The sequence below is a fragment of the Monodelphis domestica genome, chromosome 2 (assembly GCF_027887165.1).
Source record: "Monodelphis domestica isolate mMonDom1 chromosome 2, mMonDom1.pri, whole genome shotgun sequence".
Taxonomy (NCBI): Eukaryota; Metazoa; Chordata; class Mammalia; order Didelphimorphia; family Didelphidae; genus Monodelphis; species Monodelphis domestica.
In genome coordinates this window covers 123,448,937-123,475,234 of record NC_077228.1, presented here as the reverse complement: position 1 = coordinate 123,475,234, position 26,298 = coordinate 123,448,937, and the positions used below count along the sequence as shown (strand labels likewise).

Sequence of the window (26,298 nt, the reverse complement as noted above, 5' to 3'; positions counted from 1 at the left end):
TTTATTCTTACCAATAGAAAGAAAACTATTATTTGCATAGAAAGGATGGAATCCCTGAAAGAAAATGAATATTCTATCTTGGAATTTGTGATTAAGAAGAGGAAAGCCAAGTATAGTCCAATACAGACCTAAAATTAAGTTTATTTTATTTGTTTTAGGATGGATAGGATCACAAAGTGAAAATTTTAGAGGGAAAGTTAGCTAAGGCAGGATAGAAAGGCTTCAAGAATTAAATTGAATTTCATTTTGATTTTGCGGTTTGGTCTTTATATGAGTCTTTTCATACAATAATGATTTGCATGTATAATACATGTATAACCCAAATCAAATTGTTTACCATCTCTGAGAGGTGGGGAGGGAAGAGAGGAAGAAAGCACAAAAAGAAAATTTTAATAGAAAAGGAAAGTTGTGGAGACAGATGTAGACCTACAGGAAAAATCATCAAACAATAGAGATATTTAAAAGACATAATAGAAGATGGAAGCAAAGTCAAGTAACAGAGGATAAAAATAAAAATTTGATACAGTCCAGTCAAGAATTGTTAGGAATATTAAGTAAGAGCACAGGATGTTTCGTTTATGCTATCCTAGGTCAAAAAAGAGAATCAAAAAAATATTTGCTAAGACTACTGCTTGAAATGAATAAAATGATGACCAAAAAATAAAGAATGTACTACTAACTATTCAACTCCTTTTTTATTTTTTTGATAAGGAGAATGATCTTGAGACAAACAAAAATGGCTAAGAAGGAGCTAATGATTAAGATAAGTAAAGTGATGATAAAAGAAACTCTAGCTACTTTTGATGAATTCAAATCAACAGATCAACAGCATGGAAAGAAGTGTCCTGATTGGTGAACCACATTTAGTAGATTGGTTATCTGACCTAAACCAGGCAACAATATGGTGAGACTCTGAAAATACAATACCCATTTCTTTTGAAAACACTAGAAAGCACAAGAATAAAAGGACCTTTCCTTAAAATTTACTTATTTAAAACAAACAGCAAGCATCTGTAATAGGGATAAGTTAGAAGCCTTCCCAATAAGATCAAGAATGAAGGAAGGATGTCCATTATCATCACTATTATTTAATATTGTACTAGAAATGCTAGGTTTAGCAATTAGAGGAGAAATTGGAAGGAATTAAAGTAGGTAATAAGGAAACTAAACTATCACTTTTTGTGGATGGCATACTTAGAAAATCTTAGAAAAATAACTAAAAGAACTAGTTGAAATAATTCATATCTTTAGCAAAGTTGCAGGATACAAAATAAATCCACATAACTCAGAATTTCTATATATTTCCAACAAAGCTCAGCAGCAAGAGTTAGAAGGAGAAACTCCATTTAAAATCACTCTAGACCATATAAAATACTTAGGAATCTATTTTCCAAGACAAATGCATGAATTATATGAACGCAAATACAAAACACTTCATGCAAATAAAGTTACATATAAACAATTAGAAAACCTTAATTGTTCATAGTTAGGCTGAACTAATATAATAAAAATTATAATCCTACCTAAATTAATTTACTTTTTCAGTGCCATACCATTAAAACCACCAAAAAAATCATTTTATACAACTAGAAAAAATAACCAAATTCATCTGGAAAAACAAAAGTCAAGAATATCAAAAGAACTCATGGAAAAAAAATGTGAAGAATGATACCCTAGCAGTACCAGATCTTAAACTGCACTATAAAGCATTGATTATGAAAAGAATCTTATACTGGCTAAGAAATAGAAGGATGGATCAATGGAACAGACTAGATAAATTGACCTCAGTAATCCCAAAGATCCCATCTTTTGGAAGAACTCAATTATTTGACAAAAACTGCAAAACAGTATGGCAGAAAATAGTGTATAGTTGGAAATTCTTGAACCCCTAAAAACAGCATTACCCAAAATTCCTTTCTGTATTACCTAGAATCCTTTTTCTACTTCCTACTAGAATTCTTTTCCATACTAAAAGACCTGTGACACCTCCCCCTCTCTTCTTCCTCACAGTTGAGTTAGGCAGGTTTTACTCTAGCTTTTTATTTCAAGTTATTATTAATAAAACTTTTAAAATATAATAGCTATTGTTTATTAATTTTAAACCCACAATAAGTTTGGATCACTATCTCACACCCTATACCAAAAGTGGGTGACAACTCAGAAACAACTGACTGGCCCCTGGGCATTCCTAAGCAAAGTTATAGACTGCAATTGGATCCTGTAAAGTAGGGGAAGGCACAAGAAATGACAAAAAGATCGTTAAAAGCTCCTTCAACTTCCTGTGAGTCAGTCTTCCAGCTCTTTCAAAGCTGTGGGGGCCAGTGGAGGATCATCTTCTTCAGCATGGACCTTGGGACTCTAGCATTTGGTAAGCCTACTTCTGAGATCTTCTCCCCTTGAACTTTGGATTGGTGAGTGGAAAAAAAACCTGACCTTCCTTTCCTGACTTCCAGAGAGATTAACACCAGATAGGTTTCCCTCTCAGAGGAGGCCACGTTGGTGAAACCCTTGCTTAATTTACCTCTGGGCCCTCCGGCTGGGGCTTCTGAAGCCCTGTCAGAGTAGAGCCAGGGGCCAAAGAATATATTATGGATGATAAGGCAGACTTCTCACTCTGCCCTCTTTTACATTTTTCTCCTTTCACTCTTACTCTCTATTTTGTAAATAAAACTGATAAAAAAACCTCATTTTGGCTTGAGATATATTAATTTCAGTGATCATATTTTCTTGCATTTAGCCCAACCTTAATTTTATCCACTATAATGTGTATTATTAGGATGACAATTCTCTGTAGTGTAAATAATGATGAGTTAATAAAAAGAGGGTCAGCAAAATAAAAGTCACCAGTCCATGTGTCCAGCTGCCCTCTCCCCCACTTGCCAGATGTGCCAGCTTAGCTTCTCAACCAGATTGCAGGCTCCTTGAGGGTTCCCTAGTCAGCGCTCACCCACTGGTGCTTTCCTAGCTGCCTTGTCTCACCATGATTCTAGAGCAAAAGAGGCCCTTCCTTTCCCACACCTGAAACCTTTTTCTTCTCTAAGGTCACTTTTCTGGGTCTCTCAGAATTGTTGGAATTGACCTCGGACTGGCTCATAGGCCAGTCTTCTGGGACTGAATGCCAGGGAGCCACTTGAAAGTTTCAAGAGGTGTAATGTCCCTGAACAATTTGCAGGGATCTAGGAGAAAAAAACACCATTCATAAGCAGAGGATAAACTGTGGGAGTAGAAACACCGAGGAAAAGCAACTGCCTGAATACAGTGGTTGAGGGGACATGACAGAGGAGAGACTCTAAATGAACACTCTAATGCAAATATTATCAACATAGCAATGGGTTCAAATCAAGAAAACATGTAATGCCCAGTGGATTTACGCGTCGGCTATGGGGAGTGGGGGGGAGGAAAAGAAAATTATCTGTCTTTAATGAATAATGCTTGGAAATGATCAAATAAAATATTAAAAAATACATATATTCAAAATGCCTTAACAAAGGGAAAAAAAAAGTTGCAAGAAAAGTTGCTAGATTTAAGGAATTGCTTTATGACATTTAAAGAAGAAGTAAACGTAGAATGGACTGCTTCAGAAAGTAATGATTTTCTCCTCATTAGAGGTCTTCAAAGGAAGAATGATTGGGATACTATAAAGATGATTGCTTTTCACTTAAATAGTTTTTAAAGTCTCTTCTAAATCAGATTTGTTGATGTTATACCATTTTTTTCTGAGATCAACACCATCTAATATAATATATTAGATCATAATATATTTTTTCCCATCTGCTTAACACAAACTTTAAAACTGTTTTACTTACCTATATCATTTCCTGAAGAGTAACTACCATGACTTTCTGTCTCTTCTAAAGACAGTATCTTGAATGATGCTAAAGGAGTAGAACCTGGCTGTGTGGAAATCATTCCTCTGAATCGTGTTACTGTCCATGTCCGAACATGATTATTATCAGCACAGACTATTAGAGAAAGATAAAAATATATATTAAACATAAAATATAATTCCATCAATAATTCAAAATTAAGGGAAAATCCATTATTATTTGGCAAAACAAGACACAGGTATCAATAAAGATCAAGAAAAGATTAAAAGACATATACATCAATAAAGAGATGACACATTGTGCTGACATACTTAGAAAACCCCAGGAATTCAGCAAAGAAACTGACTGAGATGATTTATAGCTTCAGTAAACTTATGAGTTTACTCCAATATTTCTATCCTGTATTGACAAAAAAAAGGGGGGAGTGAGCTGAATAATAAATTCAACTCAAAATAAATATAAAATGCTTAAAATAACCTAACAGTAATGTTATACAAACATAACCACTCTTTACAAAATAGCAGGAAATAATTGGAGATTATAGATTGCTCATAGTCCAGTCATACCAACATAATAAAAATGACATGACAAATTTAGTCTCAATGCCATCCCAGTTAAATTATCAAGATATTACATTATAGAGTTAGCAAAAACAAAACAAAAAAATTACTTAGGTGACCAAAACCTCTAGCATCTCAAGGGAGATCAATGGGGAAAAAAAGGAATAAAGGTGATACTACATTAAAAAGCAATAGATAACAAAACTTTTTCGTAGTGGTTAAAAAATAGAAAAGCAGTTTAGTGAAACAGATTAGATAAGCAATTAAAGCCATAGCCCAGTGTTTGATAAATCCAATAATATAATTTACTAGATTAAAAAACTCCCCATTTCACAATAACTGCTAGGGAAAGTGGAAAGCAACTTAGCATAAATTAGGTGTACACCAACCTCTAAACTTCTAAAATAAACTAATGGATACATGACTTGATTATAAAAAACTCCATTATAAAATACTGGAGAGCGATTTTAAAAACTTTTTCATGTGCTTATTGATGTCCCTAATTGGGGCACTAATACATTGCTGGTAGAGTTGTGAAATGATCAAACCATTCTGGAGGTCAATTTGGAACTATGTGCAGACATTTAAAAGACTGCCTAGGCCTCAGACACTTCCCAGCTGTGTGACCCTGGGCAAGTCACTTGACCCCTATTGCCAGCCCTTACTACTCTTCTGCCTTGGAGCCAATATACAGTATTGACTCCAAGATGGAAGGTAAGGGTTTAAAAATAAATAAATGAATGAATAAATAAATGAATGAATGAATGAATAAATAACTGCTTGCCCTTTAATCCAGCTATAGCACTGATGGGTTTGTACCCCAAAGAGATAATAAAGGAAAAGACTTACACAAAAATATTTATAGCGGTGCTCTTGGTGATAGCAAAAAATTGGAAAATGAGGAGGTGTTTATCAATTGGGGAATGGCTCGATTAATTATAGTATTTATTGGGGGCAGCTGGTAGCTCAGTGGATTGAGAACCAGGCCTAGAGATGGGAGGTCCTAGGTTCAAATCTGGCCTCAGCCACTTCCTAGCTGTGTGACCCTGGGCAAGTCACTTGACCCCCACTGCCTAGCCCTTACCACTCTTCTGCCTTGGAGCCAGTACAGAGTATTGACTCCAAGACGGAAGGTAAGGGTTTAAAAAAAAATTATAGTATTTATTGGTGATGGAATATTATTGTGTTGAAAGGAATAATGAACTGGAGGAATCCCATGTGAACTGGAAAAACCTCCAAGAATTGATGCAGAGTGAAAAGAGTAGAACCAGAACACTGTACACAGAGACTGAAAGACATTAAGGCAAAAATCAAATGAAGTAAAATTTCTCTACTAGCAACAATGCAATGACCCAGGACAATCCAGAGGGACTTATGAGAAAGAAGACTATTCACATCAAGAGAAAGAACTGTGGGAACAGAAATGCATTAGAAAAATATATGATTGGTGCATGTAGTGCATTAGCGATATGATTGGAGTTTTGATATTAAAAGATCACTCTACTACAGATATGAATAAAATGGAAATAGTCTTTGAGCAATGATACATGAACTGCTTGTCGGATTTGGAAGGAGGGAAGAAAGAGCTGGGGTAAAGGGAATCATGAATCATGTAAACACGGAAAAATATAATAAATTTTAAAAAGGGAAAAACATACTCAAGAAACCTAGAAAGAAGCACATTCTACAACCATGGCAAAAGAAAATTTCTTTTCATATTTGTATTGACATATTTTGCATTTCCTCATATATCCCCCCTCCTGTTCCCATAACTTCAAATGAAGAATAAAAAAATAGAAAAAAAGAAGAGGAAAAAACATAAATAACACACATCAACTAAGTTTGGCAATATTGGAGGAAAATTCTCAACCAAATAATGGAAAGAAGTGACAATAAAAAACAAAAATTTAAAAAAGGACAAAAGATAACAAAAGACAAAAAAAAACTATACACACATTTTTTTACAAAAAGGAAAGTTAAACAAAAGCAAAATTGATAACATGAGGAAATTATTTGTTTCAATGGCAAAAGTACAATAGTCAAGAAAGACAGGAAAATGACATGTAAAGCCAAGATATTACCCAAAAGATTAGTAGGTCAAAGGATATAAACAAACACCTTTACAAAGAACTATAAACTGCATAGAACTAGATGCAAATAGGTTCCATATAATTATCTGTGTTTCATTTAAATTTATTTACATAGTTATCCAAGTTATTCAAGAATAAGAAATATAAATTAAAACATTTCACCTCATCCCTGGAGAAGAAAGACTAGACCTCAGGAGTGAGTATAGATTTGAAAATCACCTATGAAGAGAATAACACTTTCTGTGATTATTTTAATTAAAGATACTATGAAATGACAAAAGTGTAGTGAAAGAGCTTTTAGAGATGCTTAAGAGTAAAAGACATCGATCCATCAAAAATCAAAGAATCATCAACCAAAGAGGTAGGTTAAGAGCATTGTCAAGGAAGTCAAGTCAACAAAAAAGTCAACAAAAAATATCCTGGAGGATTGGGTTGCTTGAGAAAGAACACCATAAGTTTCATGGAATTCAAATATAGATGTGGAGTAAGAAAAAGTTATTGAACTTGGTAACTAAAGGATTATTGCTAACTTTTAAGAGATATAAAAAGAAATTCTTTTATTTCTTTAATTTAATGGGGAACCTAGAGGTCCTCTTACCATAGAGATGTGCAGGGATTAACCAGCCCACAGTGACAGGAAGTAGGAAAAGGGGAGCCCCCTAGTAAGTGAGCATCAGTTGCAAGCTATCAGTTGCTGACAAGAGAGTCCATTACTGACAGTTGGTCAGTCAGTTGCTGAGTTAAGCTGAGAGTTAAGAGAGTCAGTTGCAGGGAAGTTGGCTGCTGGGTGTGAGTTGGTCCTTGGGGGTTAGTTGTTGGTAGTGTGGGTTGGCGTTTAGTTGCTGGTATATAAAGGCAGGCCTGAGCTTACTGAGAGGGCTTTTTAGTTTTAGCCTTTAAAGGGCTTTTTGCCTCTGGGATCTCTAGAGAGCTGGAGATCTGTCTCATAGGCAAGGATATGCTATCAGTTGGTTACTGACAATTTGGGCTGCTACAGAAAACTGAAGGAGTGAGTGGTGGCTATCCATTATTTTGGAGTTAGGTAGTTCGTGAATCATTTATAGATAGTGTAGATGAGATAGGCCTGGTGTTTGTCAGGCAAGAAGAAGCTGTCCTCAGAAAAAAATTAGAGGTAGTATTAGGAATTTTAGGTGGTTCTATAGGATAACTAATACAGACATTAGGAAATTTTTTCTCTACCTCTTTCCTATATTTACTATATTTTTTTACTATCTATTTTAATTAAACTAAATTGTTAATTGTTAAAAACTGCTAGAAGTTTTCTTTTCTCTGGCTTAAAGGGATAATATTAATTTACAGCTCTACTACATTCTCATTAAAACTTAAATTATTAAAAGCTGTTCTCTTTATTTTGTCAAAACCCCTATTTTAACCCTTACAGAGAGTAGTTTCAGGAGAGAACTGGCATCAGAAATTGAATTACAAAGACTAAGAAGTGAGTGTTATGGTAGTAGAAGCAGTGATCTAGAAAGATATGAATATTTGAAGAAGAGCCAGGGAGATGATTACATTAGAAAGTTAAAACTACATGTGTATAATCCATGTTAAGATCCTGTTTTCTAGCCTGAAAAAATACTGGCATAAGCCATATACATCTTAGAAGGAATTAAGTATAGGATGACACAAAACTTACAATCTAACCAATGACCTAAAGCCACTATCATTATGACATACTTAAATTTATGATCAATTCTCTATGCTATTTGTAATTTATTTTAGCTAATCAGCATAATATGCACACATCATATTATCAGTGATCTGGCTCTGACTTGGACAGTTACTGACAGTTTTGAATTTGAAGTGTTGGAAAGTTGTAGTGTACTAGATAGAATGTATATTGTGAAGATTAAATTTAACTCTCCCCTGATTGAGAGACTTACTTCCCCTGGTCCTCAGCTTTACTGAGGCCTCTCCAGCTAAGAACTAACTCTCCCTGCCTGGGTTGAACCAGGGACCAGGAGTAAATTACTTAGTGCTTAGGCTAGATATCTTACCCTATCCTCTCTCTGATTTCCCACTTTATTCTTTCTGTATTTGTAAAATAAATTAAATTCCTTGTGACCCTATTTCAAATATAATCCAGTCCAACCTTTTTTATAAAAAATAACCCATTTTCCCCCTTACAATATATAGAGAACTTATGGAAGTATGTGAACAACTGTACACAATAAGAAATCACAGAAAAATATGAACAAAGCAAAGTGTGTTCACATAGGACCCATAGACTACTGAAGCACCAAGTCATGGATAAATTATCTAAAAACTAAGTTATTTTTGCCTAAACCTGGTCACAATCACTCAAAAAGATGCAATTGATTCAAGAAATATCACTCATTTTTTTCATTCTTAAATAAAAGGGGAAAAAAAGAATTTATCACTGGCTTGAAATCTGAGAGATTTGGATAGTAAAAGCAATTGTATAGAAGCAATGAGTGTTTTAAATACTTGAAAATTATATAGTTTTGTGGTCATTTTTTATAACACTACTTGTATGAATTTTCTAAACAAAATTCTTGAAAGAATTTTGCCAACCAGTAAGAAGTAACAATTTCTTACTTTTTGTAAATGTATTTTGAATCAACTATAAAACATTAGCCTAAATATAATCTTTAAGGATACCACATTTTTTGTTGGTAAAGAGAAAACTTTGTGCTCTAAACTATATCACCAGGACTACTTTCAAAACTAGCAATATTTTAAAATACAGTAGTTCTATCAAGTGTTAAAATCTAAAAAAAAATTAGGCCACGGTTACTTCATTTGGTATACTTGCTGCCCAAATTATCAAAGTGACTATATTATAAGACTTATCAAAACATGATCATTTTAAAATAAATTCTCTTGATGCAATCTGAGTAAGCTTCTCTAATAAGGTTTTCCTAACTCTAGTCTGCTGAATAATCATTAAGTCATTTTGCCAGTTAAAGGTTAATAGTAGGTATTAATTTGAAAAAAATGATCTATATGCATCTCTGATATAACTGAATCTTAAACCTTTTTACAAAATTCTAAACTATAACAAACATAGAAAAAATAATTCTTTTATTCAAAGTTTCATTCTATATTTCCCAGTATTTAAATTTCTATTTTTGGAGAGAACAATAGATAAGAAACATATTTATTCTTGCCTATCAGGGGGTTCCAAAAACCTAAGAAATACAAATTTGAAGTAAAAGATTCCCCATTTATACTTAAACTATATTTCAAGAAAATTAAGTGTAAAGTTCTTTTCCTTTAAAAGTTATGTTTAGAGATTAAATATGATAAAGGAACCAAAAGCAAAAGAGATAAGAGACAATTAAAAGATAACATAGATGTTAAATTTAAATGTATTAGATTACCAGAGACAGACCAATTTTCCAAAGAATTTAGACATGAATAATGAACCTGTTTCTATTTGATTTTTCTATATATAGGTGTCTCAAAATATGAAAGTCACAAAGTAAAGAAACACTAAGTACTAAAAAATGTCACTATACCTGATACAAGATGTTTCTCTGAGAGCATGATTTTTGTAACGGGACTTCGGTGAACTGTAAATGTCTGGAAAAGCTGAGGCCCTGACCCAACTGTTTCTGGGTGTTGTACGATCACTCTTACAGCTCCAGAACTTGTACCATAGGCAATTTCAATCCAATTACCACTGACACCTAAAGAAGCCAATTGAATCATTTCAATAAAGATTGTGTTAAAGTCTACCACCACTACAATAATTTAAAGATTTAGCTAAGGTCAGGTTCTAGTCTAGTCTAGATACCTTGGGCAGGGAGTGGAGGAAACAATACTGTCTTATTTCTTTACTTCAAATGACTATTAATGAACTTTATAAAATATAATACTTGGAGTATTGGACATTGATTTAAAACTTTGATCTTTGCTCATTAAAAAAATCTTAATTTAAAAACATACTCTGTTATATGTGGATTTAATTTTCAGGATAGTATAACTTAAGTACTATAAAATAAGGTATAATTTCTAAACTCTTCAATGTTATAACTTCTTTATCCTTTCTCTTCTCAAATCACTCTTATGTCTGATCTCCCCAGAGCAAAGTAACAATTTACTCCTTTTAGGACAGTTCCCACATTTATAAAATGAAGGGCTTGAACTAGCTGACATCCAAGATTCCTCAGTTTTTTAGCCTTTTCTTATTAAAGATGGCTTTCATTCTGTCTTCCTCCCCATAAGGCAAAAAATTAACATTTTGGTTTTTACATCTTTTAATTCTTTCCTTACCTTACCTGAACTACTTATCAGACTGTATGTATATGTATATGACAAAAATAATACTTATAAGAGTAATTCTCATTCTAGGTCAATAACCAATTTAAATCCTAATCTAATTTTTGCCTATCTACATTTTGTGAGCAAAAATTTTGGGATATATACTCTTTTGATATTAATGAATTTAGTAAAATAGTGTCACCTTATTAATAATAGATTTAAGTCTACTAAGAATCTGGGGGGTACATTAACATGTTTATTACTATTTCTTTGATTACAAATGCTTTAAAAGATTTCTCTTCACTTGAGTCCTTAATTGAGAAGCAAAAACACTTTTTAATAATTCAGTCTCAATAAAAAAGCTAATATATATTACAGAATATGAATTTACAAATAATCTGTTCCCTTACGTAACTTTAATTTAATAATGCTAAAGTTTATACTTTCACTTACTTCCAATGTCATTTTTGAAGGTGAATCTATATTCAGTAATAGTTCTTGTTTTCCAAGTCATTTATGGACTAGCTATACTTAATTTTTGTATAAAAATCCATGTAATTTAAATTGGTGATACCTGATATCTTGCCTACTAGCATATCAATACTACTGAATAAAATGCACTCTTTAGGGATTAAATATGAACTTTAAGAAATTACAAATATTCTACCATGCACTAACTTGTTTTAGGTGTGAGGTAGACACTCAGAGCAGTAATTGCATCATTTGAAGGATCATGATAAAGTTCAGTTACAAGAAGGTCATTGTCTTTCATTCTCAAAGGAAATTTCTGCATATCTACAAAAGAAAAAAATTTACAATTGGGTACAAAAAAAGAAAAAAAATGTTAAAAAGTCTGTGCAGTAAGTTATCTAGAACTATATTCTTATAGATATGATAAAACACTTACCTATGTAATATATAGATCCATTGTTACAACCCAAAAGAAGGAATGATCCAGCAGTATCATAGCTAGTAATAGGAACAACATCTTGAACCTAATGTAAAGAGATTATGAGTTGTAGAACACAATTGCAATTTACCTTTTCTACTTTTAAATTTCTTAAAATTAATATTTATGACAATGCTCATTCAATAATATCCCAATTAATTAAGAAATTGCTTTCTTAAATAGCCATCATGATAGTGAACCCAGAAGTTGAAAAGAAGTTGTTTAAGAAGGTATGCTCTTCATAAAAAGGTAAAGGTAAAGAAAACAAGCTTCAAAATACACTCTGTAAAGGCTTTTTTACATACCATAAGATTAATTAAAAAAAAAAAGGAGTATGAAATCCTCTATACAGAATTATCAAACCTAACACAAGTATTTTGTTATGGAAGCACATATTAGCTAACTTAAAATCTGACTTTACTGAGTTGCCTAATATTTTCCAAGAATTTCTAAAGCTTCAAACTCTAACTTGTATTAGAGGGAAAATGTAGATTCAATATTAATTTACTGTGCTAGCTAAGACAAATAGTTGAAAAGTATCAACTATTACTTGAAAAAGTACTTCTTGAATATTTCACTGATTTGTAGGACCACATTTAGCTTTTCAAGAATGAATTTTTTAAAAAAGGAAGATTTTCTGAATTATCATATATGTCTGAAACTGTTTTTAAACTCAATTTATAATTGTGGGAAATACTTTGGTTCTTTTCTTCTCTGAGTTACTCTGTTTAGCTGCTCACCAGATATATGCTTGATATTAATTATATATTTCATGAGGTCTTTTTCAAAGTTGATTATAATATTGATGTTACTTGCTTAAAGATTTATAGTTGAGTTTGTTTTATTTTTAAAGATAAAACATCTAGAGTCAATCAATTGAACTGTGAACAATAAAAGTTCCAGTTACCCCATATGGTGACAGAACTGCCTGTACTGGCTTGACTATCTTACATAACTAACTAAAAATAAGTTAATTAGGTTTACTCCAATGATTTGTGACTGGAGTGTTTTTTTTTTTTAAATATTTTTCATGTGTAATAGTGAAAAAAGCACTAGATTGTGAATGAGACAGACATGGGTTTAAAATCTCATTTGAAAGTTATAATATTCTCATTTATAAAATGGGAATGATACAGTAATTCAAACAGTTAATATTAAATTTCTGTAAAATAATGATAATGAAGCACTTTGCAAACCTCAAGGTGCCATAATTGTCAGCTATTATTACTGAACTGCATTACTGTAAACCACCATTCTGGTAATATTTTTTTTAAATACTTTAATAAGGATAACTCAGATGGCAACATGAATAGTTCTATTTTCATTTGCTTTTGTGAGACCTACCTTGGTAACATGTGAAAAAAGCTGGGGAAATAAGTAAGGAAGAAAGCAATTTTCCCCAAAAAAAGGTTACTCAAAGATTACAAATCTTGCATCACCATTTTAAGTTGTATAGCTATTACTTTATCAAATAAAACTTTGCTTTGGGTGTGACGAGAAATCATGCCCAAAGTATCTCTTTGCTGAGTGTTTTATTTAAAGCAAATATATCAGATCCATCTTTATTACTCATCTAAAGGATAGAACTATAATGGCTATCTTTTTCTACTCTCTCCAAGTTATCCATGAATAGACTATTGCTGAAGGCCAAATCAGAACCCATTCAACCAGTGTTGTGACAGTCAGAAGAGTCAGCCTTAGGTCAGCTCTGCCTCTTGAGATTTGCAAAGCAGACTCTTAAATTTCCATTACACACTATCTCCGTATTGTGCCACAAAGACATTAATCTGGCTAGGTTACAAGATTGTTTCCTGCATGAATGCCCAACTCTTCCCAAGATCTTGTCTGAAATATAAGAATAGATCTATTCTTGTCAGATGTTTTCCAAGTCATGTATTACTAAAACAAAAAACAAAGCAAACAAAAAAAAATTCAGTTTACACATGAGTGAATTGCCAGAGTGTAATTATCATTCCTTCTTGGGAGACTGGTGTGGGGTTTTCAGAATCTCAGATGATAGGAGAAATGTTTCAATTTTGTAAGTGCTAGTAAATAAGATACTGTTAAAAAAAATCCTTTTATAATACACTTTTCTTTTGTCTTATAACTTGCCAGAACAATTTTTTCATGTTTAAATAGAGTTGGGGTGTTTCTAGTTGCATCAAAATATCAAATACTCATTTGCCCTAATATATAACACTAATCAGATCTGAATACAAGGATGAAACACATCAGAAATCTAAGTCATAGATTTAGAGCTGGAAGGGTTCTAATTTCGAGTCCCTCAAAGGCATTAAACAACTTGTTCAAGGTCACATAAGAAGTAAACAGTGGAACCAGAATTTGAACCTGGGTTCTATGTCTTTTCTTTTTAAATCATATTGTGTTGCTCTAAGGGATAGGCTTGTCTATAAGTCCTCATCATATTCTCAGGTCTTCTTTTCCCTTTGTAGCATACTTCATACTAATTTTAACTAACCTGCCAGTGCTGAGTTACAGCATTCCACACTCCTACTTTTCCTGTATGACTTGTGGCCACCAACTGGTTGCCAATGAAGAAGAGAGCATCTACAGGAACACCAAGACTGAATACTCCTAAAAAAGCAAAAGAAAAATCTCATGAAAAAAAAAATTTCCAATCAAATTATCATAAGTAAATGTTTAATATTTTTTAATATTTTTCACCTAAAATTTTGTTTCTAGTAGTTATTTTAATGAGTATCTCCGACTCAAAGCTTTTCTGCCTTAATTTTTTTAAATCAATAAAAATGTCTTTTGTAATGTATTCAAAGTTTGAGCTCAAAACAGGGAAATCAAAACCATATCACTATTTCTAACTAAATATATGATAACCAAATCTTTTATCTCTCTGAGACTCAGTTTCCTCATTTACAAAATGTGGGAACTAAACTAGGCTTCATCATCTAAAATTCTATAATTCTAAGTCTTTTAAGGTGTTAGTGTTAGATATCTGAATTGTGGGCCATCTCCTCAAATATATTCTTATTTTTGATTTCTTACATAGTTTTGAGTACACAATGTCAGTTATGTGTACCTTTTTTTAAGTAGATTTATACAAGTAAAAGTTATAATAACAGCTAACATTAAAATAGCACTTACTATGTGCCAGATGCTCTGTTAAATGCTTTTACAGCTATTATTTAACTGATCTTCATAACAACTCTGGGGGTACAGTATGTCCTATTATTCTCTCCATTTTACAGATGAGGAAACTGAGGCAAAGAGGTTAAGTGTCTTGCCCAGGAAGTGTCTGATGCTGAATTTAAACTTAAAGTCTTCCTAACTCTAGGCCTGGTACTATATTCACTGGGCAACTTAGCTGTCCCTAAATATGCATGCCCTGAAAATTCTTATTATCACTAAAAAGTGCCATTTTAACAACCTAACAATTTGTACTGAAAACAAAGAAGCATAATAAAAATAACAATGTTTTATAGTTTATAAAACATTAAAAACAAAAACTTGTGAAATCAGATAATCTAATACTAATAAACTAAAATTTCTGTATTAAAACCAAGAGATACTGTTCTAAACTTGTAATCAGTCACTTGGCTTTTTGTTTTTAAACAATAGTGCTTTAATTATGATGCCAAGCAATTTTTCTGGGCATGAGAAGTTGACTATATCCAGCAACATGGGTCATATGAAAAGAGGCAATAATAAAAACCAAGAAACAACTAGAATTGATTACTCCAGAGAAGGATGAGGTTCTGGGAAATCAAGGAAGACAGTCTGAACGGTCTCAAGGAATTTAAAGTGTCACTCCTTCTTAGGCTCAATGATCTTGATGGCCATCCACAGGGAAGACAACGGTATAAGTAATGACAGCTTCCTGTCTTAAGGGGCCCTCTCAGTAAAATACTGCTTATAGCAGCAATCCAACAGCAGTGTCTTATATAAGTAATATTGAAGGGAGTTCAGCCTCTGGGATAGCTCTATCATGGATATGCCAACCCTTGCAATTTTCTGTAGATGGTGTTGTCAGGTTCTGAAGAGTGTTTGTAACAACAAATGGTTTCTTTTACAGAGCAAGAACAAATTACTACTGGACTATCCCATGGCAGAACTACCATGTCAGTCTTTGCAAACAAAGCAAGTCATAAAGCCTCCTTCATGTGTTATGACCAGAAGTACTTTTATTTTAGTGAATGATTATATTTTGCAAATGCATTTATAACATGACTGTTGAGTGAGTGTGTGTGTATATTTATATTCATCCAAAAGACTTGTTTCCTTTTCCTTTAGTTTTCAATGTATAAAAAATGTTAAATTATTAAAATTGCAGTTCCCCTAAAAATTTATATCTATAGTATAATCACAATAAATTTTACTAGATCATAGATGGTCTCTCTCAGTATCTAGAAGAGATAGCAGTTTAACAATTTTGTTTAAAGTAAGAAGTCATTATAAAATTTAATTACCTACTATAGATGCTGAAACATCTTTTTCAGTGTATTTAGTATTTATCAAAAGGTTCAGTTTCTCTTATAGCTAAAAGACTGACTCTGAAGGAGCAAATATAGAAGGTGAATACATGTATTATATTTCCTAACATTGCAGTATGATTTTTGATTGCTTTTATTATCTATTTTTTATTCAATAGTTCCCAGCGTGAAGATCATCCTTTTCAGTACAAAAAAACTTATTCTCTCGTGTCCTCTGGATGATCCTGCTCTTGCCCTCAACATAATTTAAAAACACAAAACAAAACAAAACAAAACAAAACAAAACCCATCACATTTTTTTTTTGGCCATTCATTGAAAACCTCAACTTGTTACCTTCCCCCTTGCAATTAATGCAAGGTATTGATTACAAGGCAGAAGATTAGTAAGCACTAGGCAATTGGGGTTAAGGGACTTGCCTAGAGTCACAAAGCTAGCAAAAAAGACTACAGCAAGTTATCATAAGGATTATCTACTATGACCACATGGGATTTATACCAGGACTACCATCCACATTACTGGACTACATCAATAATCAGACCAACAGAGTTCACAGGATTATCTCAATAGATACAGAAAAAACCTTTGAGAAAAAACAACACTCATTTCTATTGAAAACATAATGAATGGTATATATTTAACACCATCAGCAAGTATGATTTGCAATGGGGACAAGTTAGAAGCCTTCCCCCTATATGATCAGGAGTGAAGCAACAATGCCTATTATCACCTCTATTATTTAGTATTGTTCTAGAAACATTAATGATAGCAATAAGAAAATGAAATTGAAGAGATTAAAGTAGGCAATGAGGAAACTAAACTCTTTGCAGATGATATAATGGTATACTTAATGAATTCTATAAAATCAACTAAAAGGCTGGACAATAACTGGAAAAACATTAACTGCTCATGGGTAGGACAAGCTAATATAATTAAAAACAACAATACTACCCAAATTAATTTACTTATTCAGTGCCATACCTATTGAACTACCAAAAACTTTTTCATAGAATTAAAAAAATTATAACAAAGTTCATCTGGAAATACAAAAGATCAAGAATATCAAGGGAAATGATAAAAAAAATGTGACAGATGGGGGACTAGCAGTACCATATCTTAAACTGTACTATAAAGCAGTGGTCATCAAAACAATATGGTACTGGCTAAGAGACAGAAGGGTGGATCAATGGAATAGATTGTGAACCTTAAAAATTCTCAGACCCTACTTCATAAGGTTTGGTTAAGACCATTCCCCATTTGGGCAGTGAAGGTACTTGATCAGGAATGTGGAAACTCTACTCCACCCCTACTTAAGCATACTTTAGGGGAAGATAAAGTTGTAAACTCTTTGCTGAACAATGAAAAGTACTCAAACCCATACTTATAATAAGGCAAAAAACTCTTAAGCTGTACCTATTTTTAGATCTAATACAAAAGGGTGCTAAGTACCTATAAAGGTCAGGCAACTTGTGAATTTAGAAGGAGCAAAGAGGTGAGAAACTTACTCAGAGGTTTTCTGGTGTGAACTTAATCAAAAATTTAAGCCTTTGTAGGTGTGAATTAAGAATGGTCTGTCCTTTGAAAAACGTCTACTGTGATTGGTAGATGTAAGAACTTAGGGGAGGTGACATAGGAGAAAATTCGCTTTAAAAGGGAGCTCAGATAGAGCTGGGGACATTCAGATTCAGGATTCAGCTGGGAAAGGCTGCCTTGAAAGACTCTCTAGGGGCTTTCTCTCAGAGACCTTGTGGTGAGTTGATAAAGGACTGACTGATCTTTCTCTTAGGGCTTGGGCCTGGGTTGGCCAGGGCTGGCCTGGGCCGGCCTATCCTTTTCTCATTATTTCCTTTTTCTCTCTCTCTCCCTTTCTTTAATTCCTCATTTGTATGAAATAAAATCTCTATAAAACCCAGCTGACTTGGGTATATTTCATATTTGGGAATTTTTCCCTGGTGACCACTTTATATTATTTGATTTAAAACAAGACACTGTCTTGAAACCATATTTTCTGCGGTCACAATTTAAGCAAAACACTATTTTATCTGCCACAGTTTATGTCTTCCACTATTTTAATTATTACAAGATTGGGGGCAAATGACCTCAGCAAACTTATGTTCGATAAACTCAAAGACCCCAGCTTTTGAGGACAAGAATTCACTATTTGACAAAAACTGTTGGGAAAATTGGAAAACAGTATGGGAAAAATTAGATTTAGATCAACATCTCACACCCTATACCAAGATAAATTCAAAGTGGGTAAATGAAAACAATAAAAAAGGGAAATCATAAATAAACTAGGTGAACATAGAATAGTATACCTGTTATATCTATGGGAAGGAAAGGAACTTAAGACCAAGCAAGAGATAAAAAAACATTACAAAATGTAAAATGAATGACTTTGATTATATCAAATTAAAAAGATTTTGTACAAACAAAACCAATGCTCTCAAAATTAGAAGGAAAGCAACATACTGTGAGAACATTTTTATTAAAAAACTCTCTGACAAAGATTTTAATTTCCCTGATATATTAGGAACTAAGTTAAATTTACAAAAAATCAAGTCATTCCCCAATCAACAAATGGTCAAGGGACATGAATAGGCAGTTTTCATGTGAGAAATCAAAACTATCAATAAGCACATGAAAAAGTGTTCTACATCCCCCCTGATTAGAGAAATATAAAATAAAACAACTTTGAGGTACCACCTTATACCTAGCAGACTGGCCAATTTGGCAGCAAATTAAAGTGATAAATGTTGGAGAGGACATGGCAAAATTTACTGATGGAGTTGTAAATTGGTCCAATCATTCTAGAGGACAATTTGGAACTGTGCACAAAGGGCTTTAAAAGAATGCCTAACCTTTAACCCAGCCATACCACTGCTGGCTTTGTATTCCAAAGAGATAATAAGGAAAACACTTGCACAAAAATATTTATATTTAAGTCGCACTCTTTATAGTGGCAAAAAAATGAAAAATAAAGGGGTGTCCATCAATTAGGGAATGGCTGAACAAATTGTGGTATCTGATGGTGATGGAATACTATTGTGCTGTAAGGAATGATGAACTGGAGGAATTCTATGTGAACTGGAACAACCTCCAGGAATTGATGCAAAGCAAAAGGAGGAGAATGTTATACAGACTGATACATCTTGGTATACTCAAATGTAATGAACTTCTCTACTGGGAACAAGGCAATAACCCAGGACAATTCTGAGGGACTTATGAGAAAAAATGCTATCCACCTCTAGAGAAAGAATTATGGGAACAGAAACATAGAACAAAAACATATGATCAATCACATGGTTGAATGGCAATATGATTAGGTTTTTTATTTTAGAAGATAGATTTACTGCAAATATGAATAAAATGGAAACAGATTTTGAACAATGATACATGTATAACCAGCTTGTTAGCTCTGGGAAGGGAGAGAGAAAGGTGGGAGGGAAGATCATGAATCATGTAACCATGGAAAAATATTATAAATGAAAAAAATTATTTAGAGTTACAAAGCTAGGAAGTGACTGACTAATTGGGTCCAGGCACATCTGTGCCAGAGGTTAACCAAAGTAATAAGTAATACACTGAGAAACCCATACTTGAAACTCTACAGAATAGGAAAAAAAAATGTAAACATTCTTGATAAAAGAAGCTATTCATTGCACAGGAGAAAATTGGAGTCGGAATAATGATTGAAGCATAGCATTTTCTCTCATGTGTCTTCTTTTACAACATGAGCATGGAAATATGTACTGCATAATAGCACATGTATAGCCTATATCATATTACCTGGCATCTTGGGGAGGGGGAGTCAAGGTAGGGAGACATAAAAATCACAAAATGTCAGATAATTTAAAAATTGCATCAAAAAATTCCAACATTACCCCCTACCTATTTCACTACCACTGCCTCCATCTTGAATGCTCCACAGAATAATACTACTGTCTGAGGCGACAGCCACCATCTTATCTTTGTCTCCATGTGGTCCTCCAACCACTTTTGCATTCAAAGCCACTCGTTCAATTGTCCAGTCCAAATATGGACTTGTAAACACCTGCTGCCATCCTGAAGACTCTTTGATTCTGTGGAAAAAGAACCCAAACAAACTGGACTTAGGTTAAATTTTATAGTTAAATTATATAAACAAGACTTTTAATTTTATTTATCAATTTACAATCTCATTCAATTATCTTTGCAATTAGAAATTACTAGATGAATAGTATTAAAAAGTAAAATAAGACTTAAGATTATCTATTACCTATATTCTAAAATGCTCTGAAATTTTAAAAAGATACAGCTCTTGATTTCATTGACACAATCACATTATCTGAAATGTTAAATACAAAATTAAACAAAAATCCTATTTACAATCATTCCCTCTCCAGACTAAAATATGATAATACAATCTATTGTTAGATATAAACCTAGAAGAAATACAATTTGGGAAATTAGAACTGAATATCATAACAACTCACCCTACTCAAAATGATCTGGTGTCACATAAGTTACAATATCTAGCACAATAAAGGTGTTACAAGGGAATCACTTTAAAAGACTGATATATATTAATTTAAGGTTGCCAAGGAATCAGCTATGTAATTCCTAAATGAAAAACTCAAGTCAGCCGTCAGCCTTTTTTTGGAGTTTAATTACAATAGGAGCAAGAAAGGAATTAGAGATATATATAGAGAGAGAAAGGGGAGAGAAGGGAATAGGGCTTAAATACCCCTTCTGTTTAGGCTGGGCCAAAAGGCCCAAGCCCTTAGATAGCTGGGGCAAAGAAAAGAGATCAGTCCCTTTCACTCACGTGTCCAAAATGGAGAAACAGTCTCAGAGGCCCCCACCTTCAGCTTCCTTCAGAGCAAGCTTCCTCAGAGCCCAGGAACCACACCGACCAAAAACTCAATCCTCTCCCCCTCGTCTCCAGACCCTCCTATCTTTAAGGACACCATCCAAGTTGCCTCCCCTCAGTCCTCACATCTACCAATCACTCTTCATCAATTTCCCTGTCAATGGAGGCTCTCGCTTAACCCAGGACCGCCCAGAGGTTTCTGGCTTTTGCACATGTCTGTTGAAGGTCATATTTTTCAAATGATTAAATCTTTACTCTTTTGTTACAGCCCTTTCTAAATCCTGTTAACTTGAGTATGGTAGAGATTGGAATAATTAAATTTTGATCTAGGCTGCAGCCCTTACTCAATCCTATTAGGACTGAATAGGGTGGAGTATCTCCATTGTATCAATTCTAAAATCAATCAAGACTCAAAGAAATTCCTGTTCTATGCTTAAGCATAGGTCAAAGTCCTTTCCATTGTTCAGCAAAGGGTTTCTGTCCTAAAGTAATCTTAAGAAGGGAAGAGAAGGAACCTCCCATGCCAATGGAGTTCCCATTCCAATAGACTATCAGTAAGAAATTTTCCAAGTATGAAATATCCCAATGGTGAAATTTTCAACAATTATAAGTCTAAGGAAATTTGAGGTTTACAAAGGAAATAAAAAATGTCATTTCAGCTTTAAAATCCTGGTTTCTAAATATTTAAGCCAAACCCTTATGGAGTTGTTCACATTAACACTGATTTATACTTAAAGTTGTAAATACCTATATTTGATTCAAATAAAATAATGCTTTTTCTTTACTGTTTTAGTTTATGAAATACCAAAAAAATAAGAACCCTGCTTAATTTTTTAATAAAACCATATTTATTTGCCTCCTGCTAACTGTAACTGGGAAGGGGGTTAGGTTTAATTTTATCTTTGAAAGATCCAGAAAAAAAGGGGTTGGCTAAAGCAAATGATAAAAACAAAATGACAAAGAAATATTATATATTTCAAGGATTTCTATATAAATAACTTTCTACTGCCTACAGTTTCCAATTTATTCCACTAGATGGTTCTCCTGTATTAAGTAAAATTCCATTTGGAAACCAGGAGAAGCTGAACAATTCATAGAGATAGATGTTTGCAATTGGAAAAAGATCTTAGAGGACACCTCATCCAAATTCAGAACTTCAACGGAACAATAAAGTCCAAAGGAATCAAGTGCTCAAACTCACAAAGAATTTGAGGTGGAGTTAGAAGTGCTCTTTCTACTGTACTAGGAACAGAAATAAAGACTGCATTGATGAAGCTAGAAAAAAATGAAGTTTTTTAAAAGTATAATTGAGTAATTATAATTTGCCATGATTTTAGCGATATAAACACAAAGAAAAAAACTTATATTTGGGAGGATATAAACAGAAATGGATTTAAACACAAGCAAGAAAATGCAAACAAAAGTGTATATATGTAAAAATGATAAAGAACTATAAATATCATGTCCACTTTCTTTTAGAAAAGAATGAGAAGATGCTGGATATGTAATTGATGCTATTATAACAAAAAAGGAATTATTCTTTAATATATATGGGTCTTTATGTCACTTTGTCAGAGTAAACAATAAAGTTAATACAAAACATGAAAAAAAGAGAATATAGAATGTACAAAATAAAACAGCTCTAGTATGAACTATTTAAACAATTATTGACAATTAAAAAGAAAATGGAAGTAAAAGAAATCAATAATAATTTAATGAAGCTTAAATTGATTTATTGTCATAATGAAGAACTAAATACCACCTCTAACACATAACACTTGGATGTCTTTGTCAAGACAAAAATAAGAAACTACTACATAAAGTCATCCTATGGGCATTTAAAGATGAAACATGTAAAACTATAAATCGATGAAAAAATTTACAAATGCTTTTAAAATAGACTCTTCAGACAATGAATTTACCAATTTTGATTCTAATGTCAAAAAACCAGAAGTTACAGAGTAAGTAGAAATTGGATTTTTTAAAAAAGCAAAAATGAGGAAAGGAATTAGACTAAACCAGATACATACAAAACAAAATTTTATGAGAATAATCTACACTTATTTAGAGCACCAGAAAAGGAAAAATTAGGCCTTAACAAGTGACATTGCATAACAGGCCACATCTTTACTTCAACTGGCTAAAAACATCTTTTTGTCACTTAACAAAATAGAATTCCAAGCATTTGTAAAGAAAAGACCAGACCTCAACACAAAATTTGATGCCCAAGCACAGAACTCAAGAGAATCATCAGAAGGTAATTAAGAAAGAGGGAAAAAAGAAAAACAAAAACAAAAAAACCCTCTTTTGTAAGAGTCCCAATAAGTTAAAATGATATGTATCCCTATAAAAAAGAAGTCATTGGTAACTCTTAAAAATTATTATCACCTAGGTAGCTAGAAGAATTACACTTAAGAGGGAAGAGTGACAAACTGTATAGGATGAAATGCAAAGGCACAAACATGTATATAGAAATATGTATGCATAAATACATATATGCATATATATGGAACTAGAGCTAAAAAAGAGATTAATACTAAAAGAAATGGGAAAAGAAAAAAAAGGGGGTAAATTTATATGTCACAAAGAAGTTCACAGTGAGACGGGGAAGAACATCAAAACACTGGAAGGGTAAAGAGGTTGGAGATAGGAAATACTCAACTCTTATGTGCACTGAATTTGACTCAAAGAGGGAAAAACAATCAAATCTATGGGGCAGAGAATTTATTTGTGCCCTATAAGGAAGTAGAAGGGTAACAAATGGACTGGTGGAGAGGGAAGCAGTACGGGGGGGGGGGGGGGGGAGGGGGGGTTGTTTTAAAAGACTGTAAAAAAATGAGGGGGAATAAGAAGGGAGGGGGGTGAAATGAAATAAGGGTGGGAATTAGGTGGACTGACTAAAATCAAATTATTGGTGTAGAAGGAAATAGTGAAAGAAGAAAAGGCAGGACTAGGAGTGGAATTCAAAATGCTGCGAAATACACAACTGGTAATCATAACTCTGAATGTGAATGCAATGAACTCACTCATAAAACGCAAGTGAAAAGCAGAGTAGATTAGAATCCAAAACCCTACCATATGCTGTCTACAAGAAATACACATGAGGAAGGTAGACACACATAGGGTAAAAGGAAGAGAATGGAGCTAAATCTATTGGGGCAAGAACTGATAAAAAGAAGGCAGGAGCCACAATCACGATATCTGACAAAGCCAAAGTAAAAATAGATCTAGTTAAAAGAGATAGGGAAGTTAATTACATCCTGATAAAAGGCAGTATAGACACTGAGGAAATATCAGTAATCAACATGTATGCACAAAATGGCATAGCATCCAAATTTTTAAAGGAGAAACTAGTGGAGTTCAAGGATGAAATAGAAAAACTATACTATTGGGAGACCTGAACCTGCCTCTATCAGAACTAGATAAATCAAACCAAAAAATTAAATTAGAAAGTAAATGAAATCTTAGAAAAATAAGTAGATATGTGGAGAAAAATGAATAGGGACAAAAGGGAATACACCTTTGTAGCAGAAGATGGTACATTCACAAAGATTGACCATGTATTAGAGCATAAAAATGTTGCAAACAAGTGCAAAAGAGCAGAAATAATAAATGCAATCTTTTCAGATCATAATGCAATAAAAATAATAATCAGTCAGGGCTCATGGAGAGGCAAATCAAAAATTAATTGGAAACTAAACAATACCATTCTCCAAAACCGGTTAAAGAACAAATCATAGAAACAATTAATAATTTCACTGAAAAAAATGACAATAAGACATCCTTTCAAAATCAATGGGATGCAGCCAAAGCAATACTCAGGGGAAATTTATATCCCTGAGTTCATATATTAACAAATTAGAGGGCAGAGGTCAATGAATTGGGCATGCAAATTAAAAAACTGGAAAGTGAACAAATTAAAAAAGCAAAAATCTTCAGATGAAGACTAAATCAGAAATCCTAAAAATCAAAGGAGAAATTAATGAAATTGAAAGTCAAAGAACTATTGATTTAATCAGTAAGACTAGAAGCTGGTACTTTGAAAAACAAATAAAATAAAGTACTGGTCAATCTAATAAAAAAAGGAAAGAAGAAAACCAAATTGACAGTATCCAGGATGAAAAGGGAGACCTCACCTCTAATGAAGAGGAAATTAAGGCAATCATTAAAAATTATGCCCAATTATATGGCAATAAATATGGCAATCTAGGTGATAAAGATGAATATTTATAAAAATATAAATTGCCTAGACTAACAGAGGAAGAAATAGGACTACCTAAACAACACCATATCAGAAAAAGAAATTGAACAAGCCATCAAAGAACTCCCTAAGAAAAAAACCCCAGGTCCAGAAGGATTCACAAATGAATTCTATCAAACATCCAAAGAACAACTAATCCCAATATTAATCAAACTATTTAACAGAATAAGCAAAGAAAGAGTTCTACCAAATTCCTTTTAAGACACAAATATGGTACTGATTCCAAAGCCAGGCAGGTGAAAAACAGAGAAAGAAAACTATAGACCAAGTTTCTTAATGAATATAGATGCAAAAATTTTAAATAGGATATTAACGGGGGCGACTGGGTAGCTCAGTGGATTGAGAGCCAGGCCTAGAGATGGGAGGTCCTAGGTTCAAATCTGGCCTCAGACACTTCCTAGCTGTGTGACCCTGGGCAAGTTACTTAACCCTAATTGCCTAGCCCTTACCTCTCTTCTGCCTTGGAGCCAATACATAGTATTGACTCCAAGACGGAAGGTAAGGATTTAAAAAAAAAATAGGATACTAGCAAAAAGATTGCAGAAAGTGATCACGAGGGTTAGTCACTATGATCAGGTAGGATTCATACCAGGAATAAAAGGATGGTTCACTATTAGGAAAATCATCCACATAATTGACCATATTAATAAGCAAACTGACAAAAATCACATGATTATCTCAATAGATACAGAAAAAGTTTTTGACAAAATACAACACTCATTCCTATTAAAAACACTAGAAAGTATATATCTAAAACCATCAGCAAACATCATCTGCAATGGGGATAAACTCGAAGCCTTCCCAATAAGATCAGGAGTGAAACAAGGATGCCCATTATCACCTCTATTATTTAACATTGTACTAGAAACACTAGCTGAAGCAATTAAAGAAAAAGAAATTGAAGATATTAAAATAGGCAATGAGGAGACCAAGCTATCATTCTTTGCAGAAGATATGATGGTCTACTTAAAGAATCCTAGAGAATCAACCAAAAAGCTAGTCGAAATAATCAACAACTTTAGCAAAGTGGCAGGATACAAAATAAACCCA

At 33.1% G+C, this 26,298-nt stretch overlaps 1 protein-coding gene across 2 annotated transcripts in view; it reads right to left on the bottom strand.

Annotated features, from left to right (window-relative positions):
- Positions 1 to 26,298, bottom strand: part of KCTD3 (potassium channel tetramerization domain containing 3) — a 94,649-nt gene that overhangs the window by 18,409 nt on the left and 49,942 nt on the right. For both annotated transcript variants that reach the window (XM_001367149.5, XM_056815923.1), the window contains 6 exons: positions 20,027 to 20,217; positions 14,151 to 14,266; positions 11,630 to 11,717; positions 11,401 to 11,517; positions 9,978 to 10,148; positions 3,807 to 3,962 (listed from right to left, as the gene is read on the bottom strand). In XM_001367149.5, the coding sequence (XP_001367186.1) occupies positions 3,807 to 3,962; positions 9,978 to 10,148; positions 11,401 to 11,517; positions 11,630 to 11,717; positions 14,151 to 14,266; positions 20,027 to 20,217 (839 nt within the window). The remainder of the gene's footprint in view (positions 1 to 3,806; positions 3,963 to 9,977; positions 10,149 to 11,400; positions 11,518 to 11,629; positions 11,718 to 14,150; positions 14,267 to 20,026; positions 20,218 to 26,298) is intronic.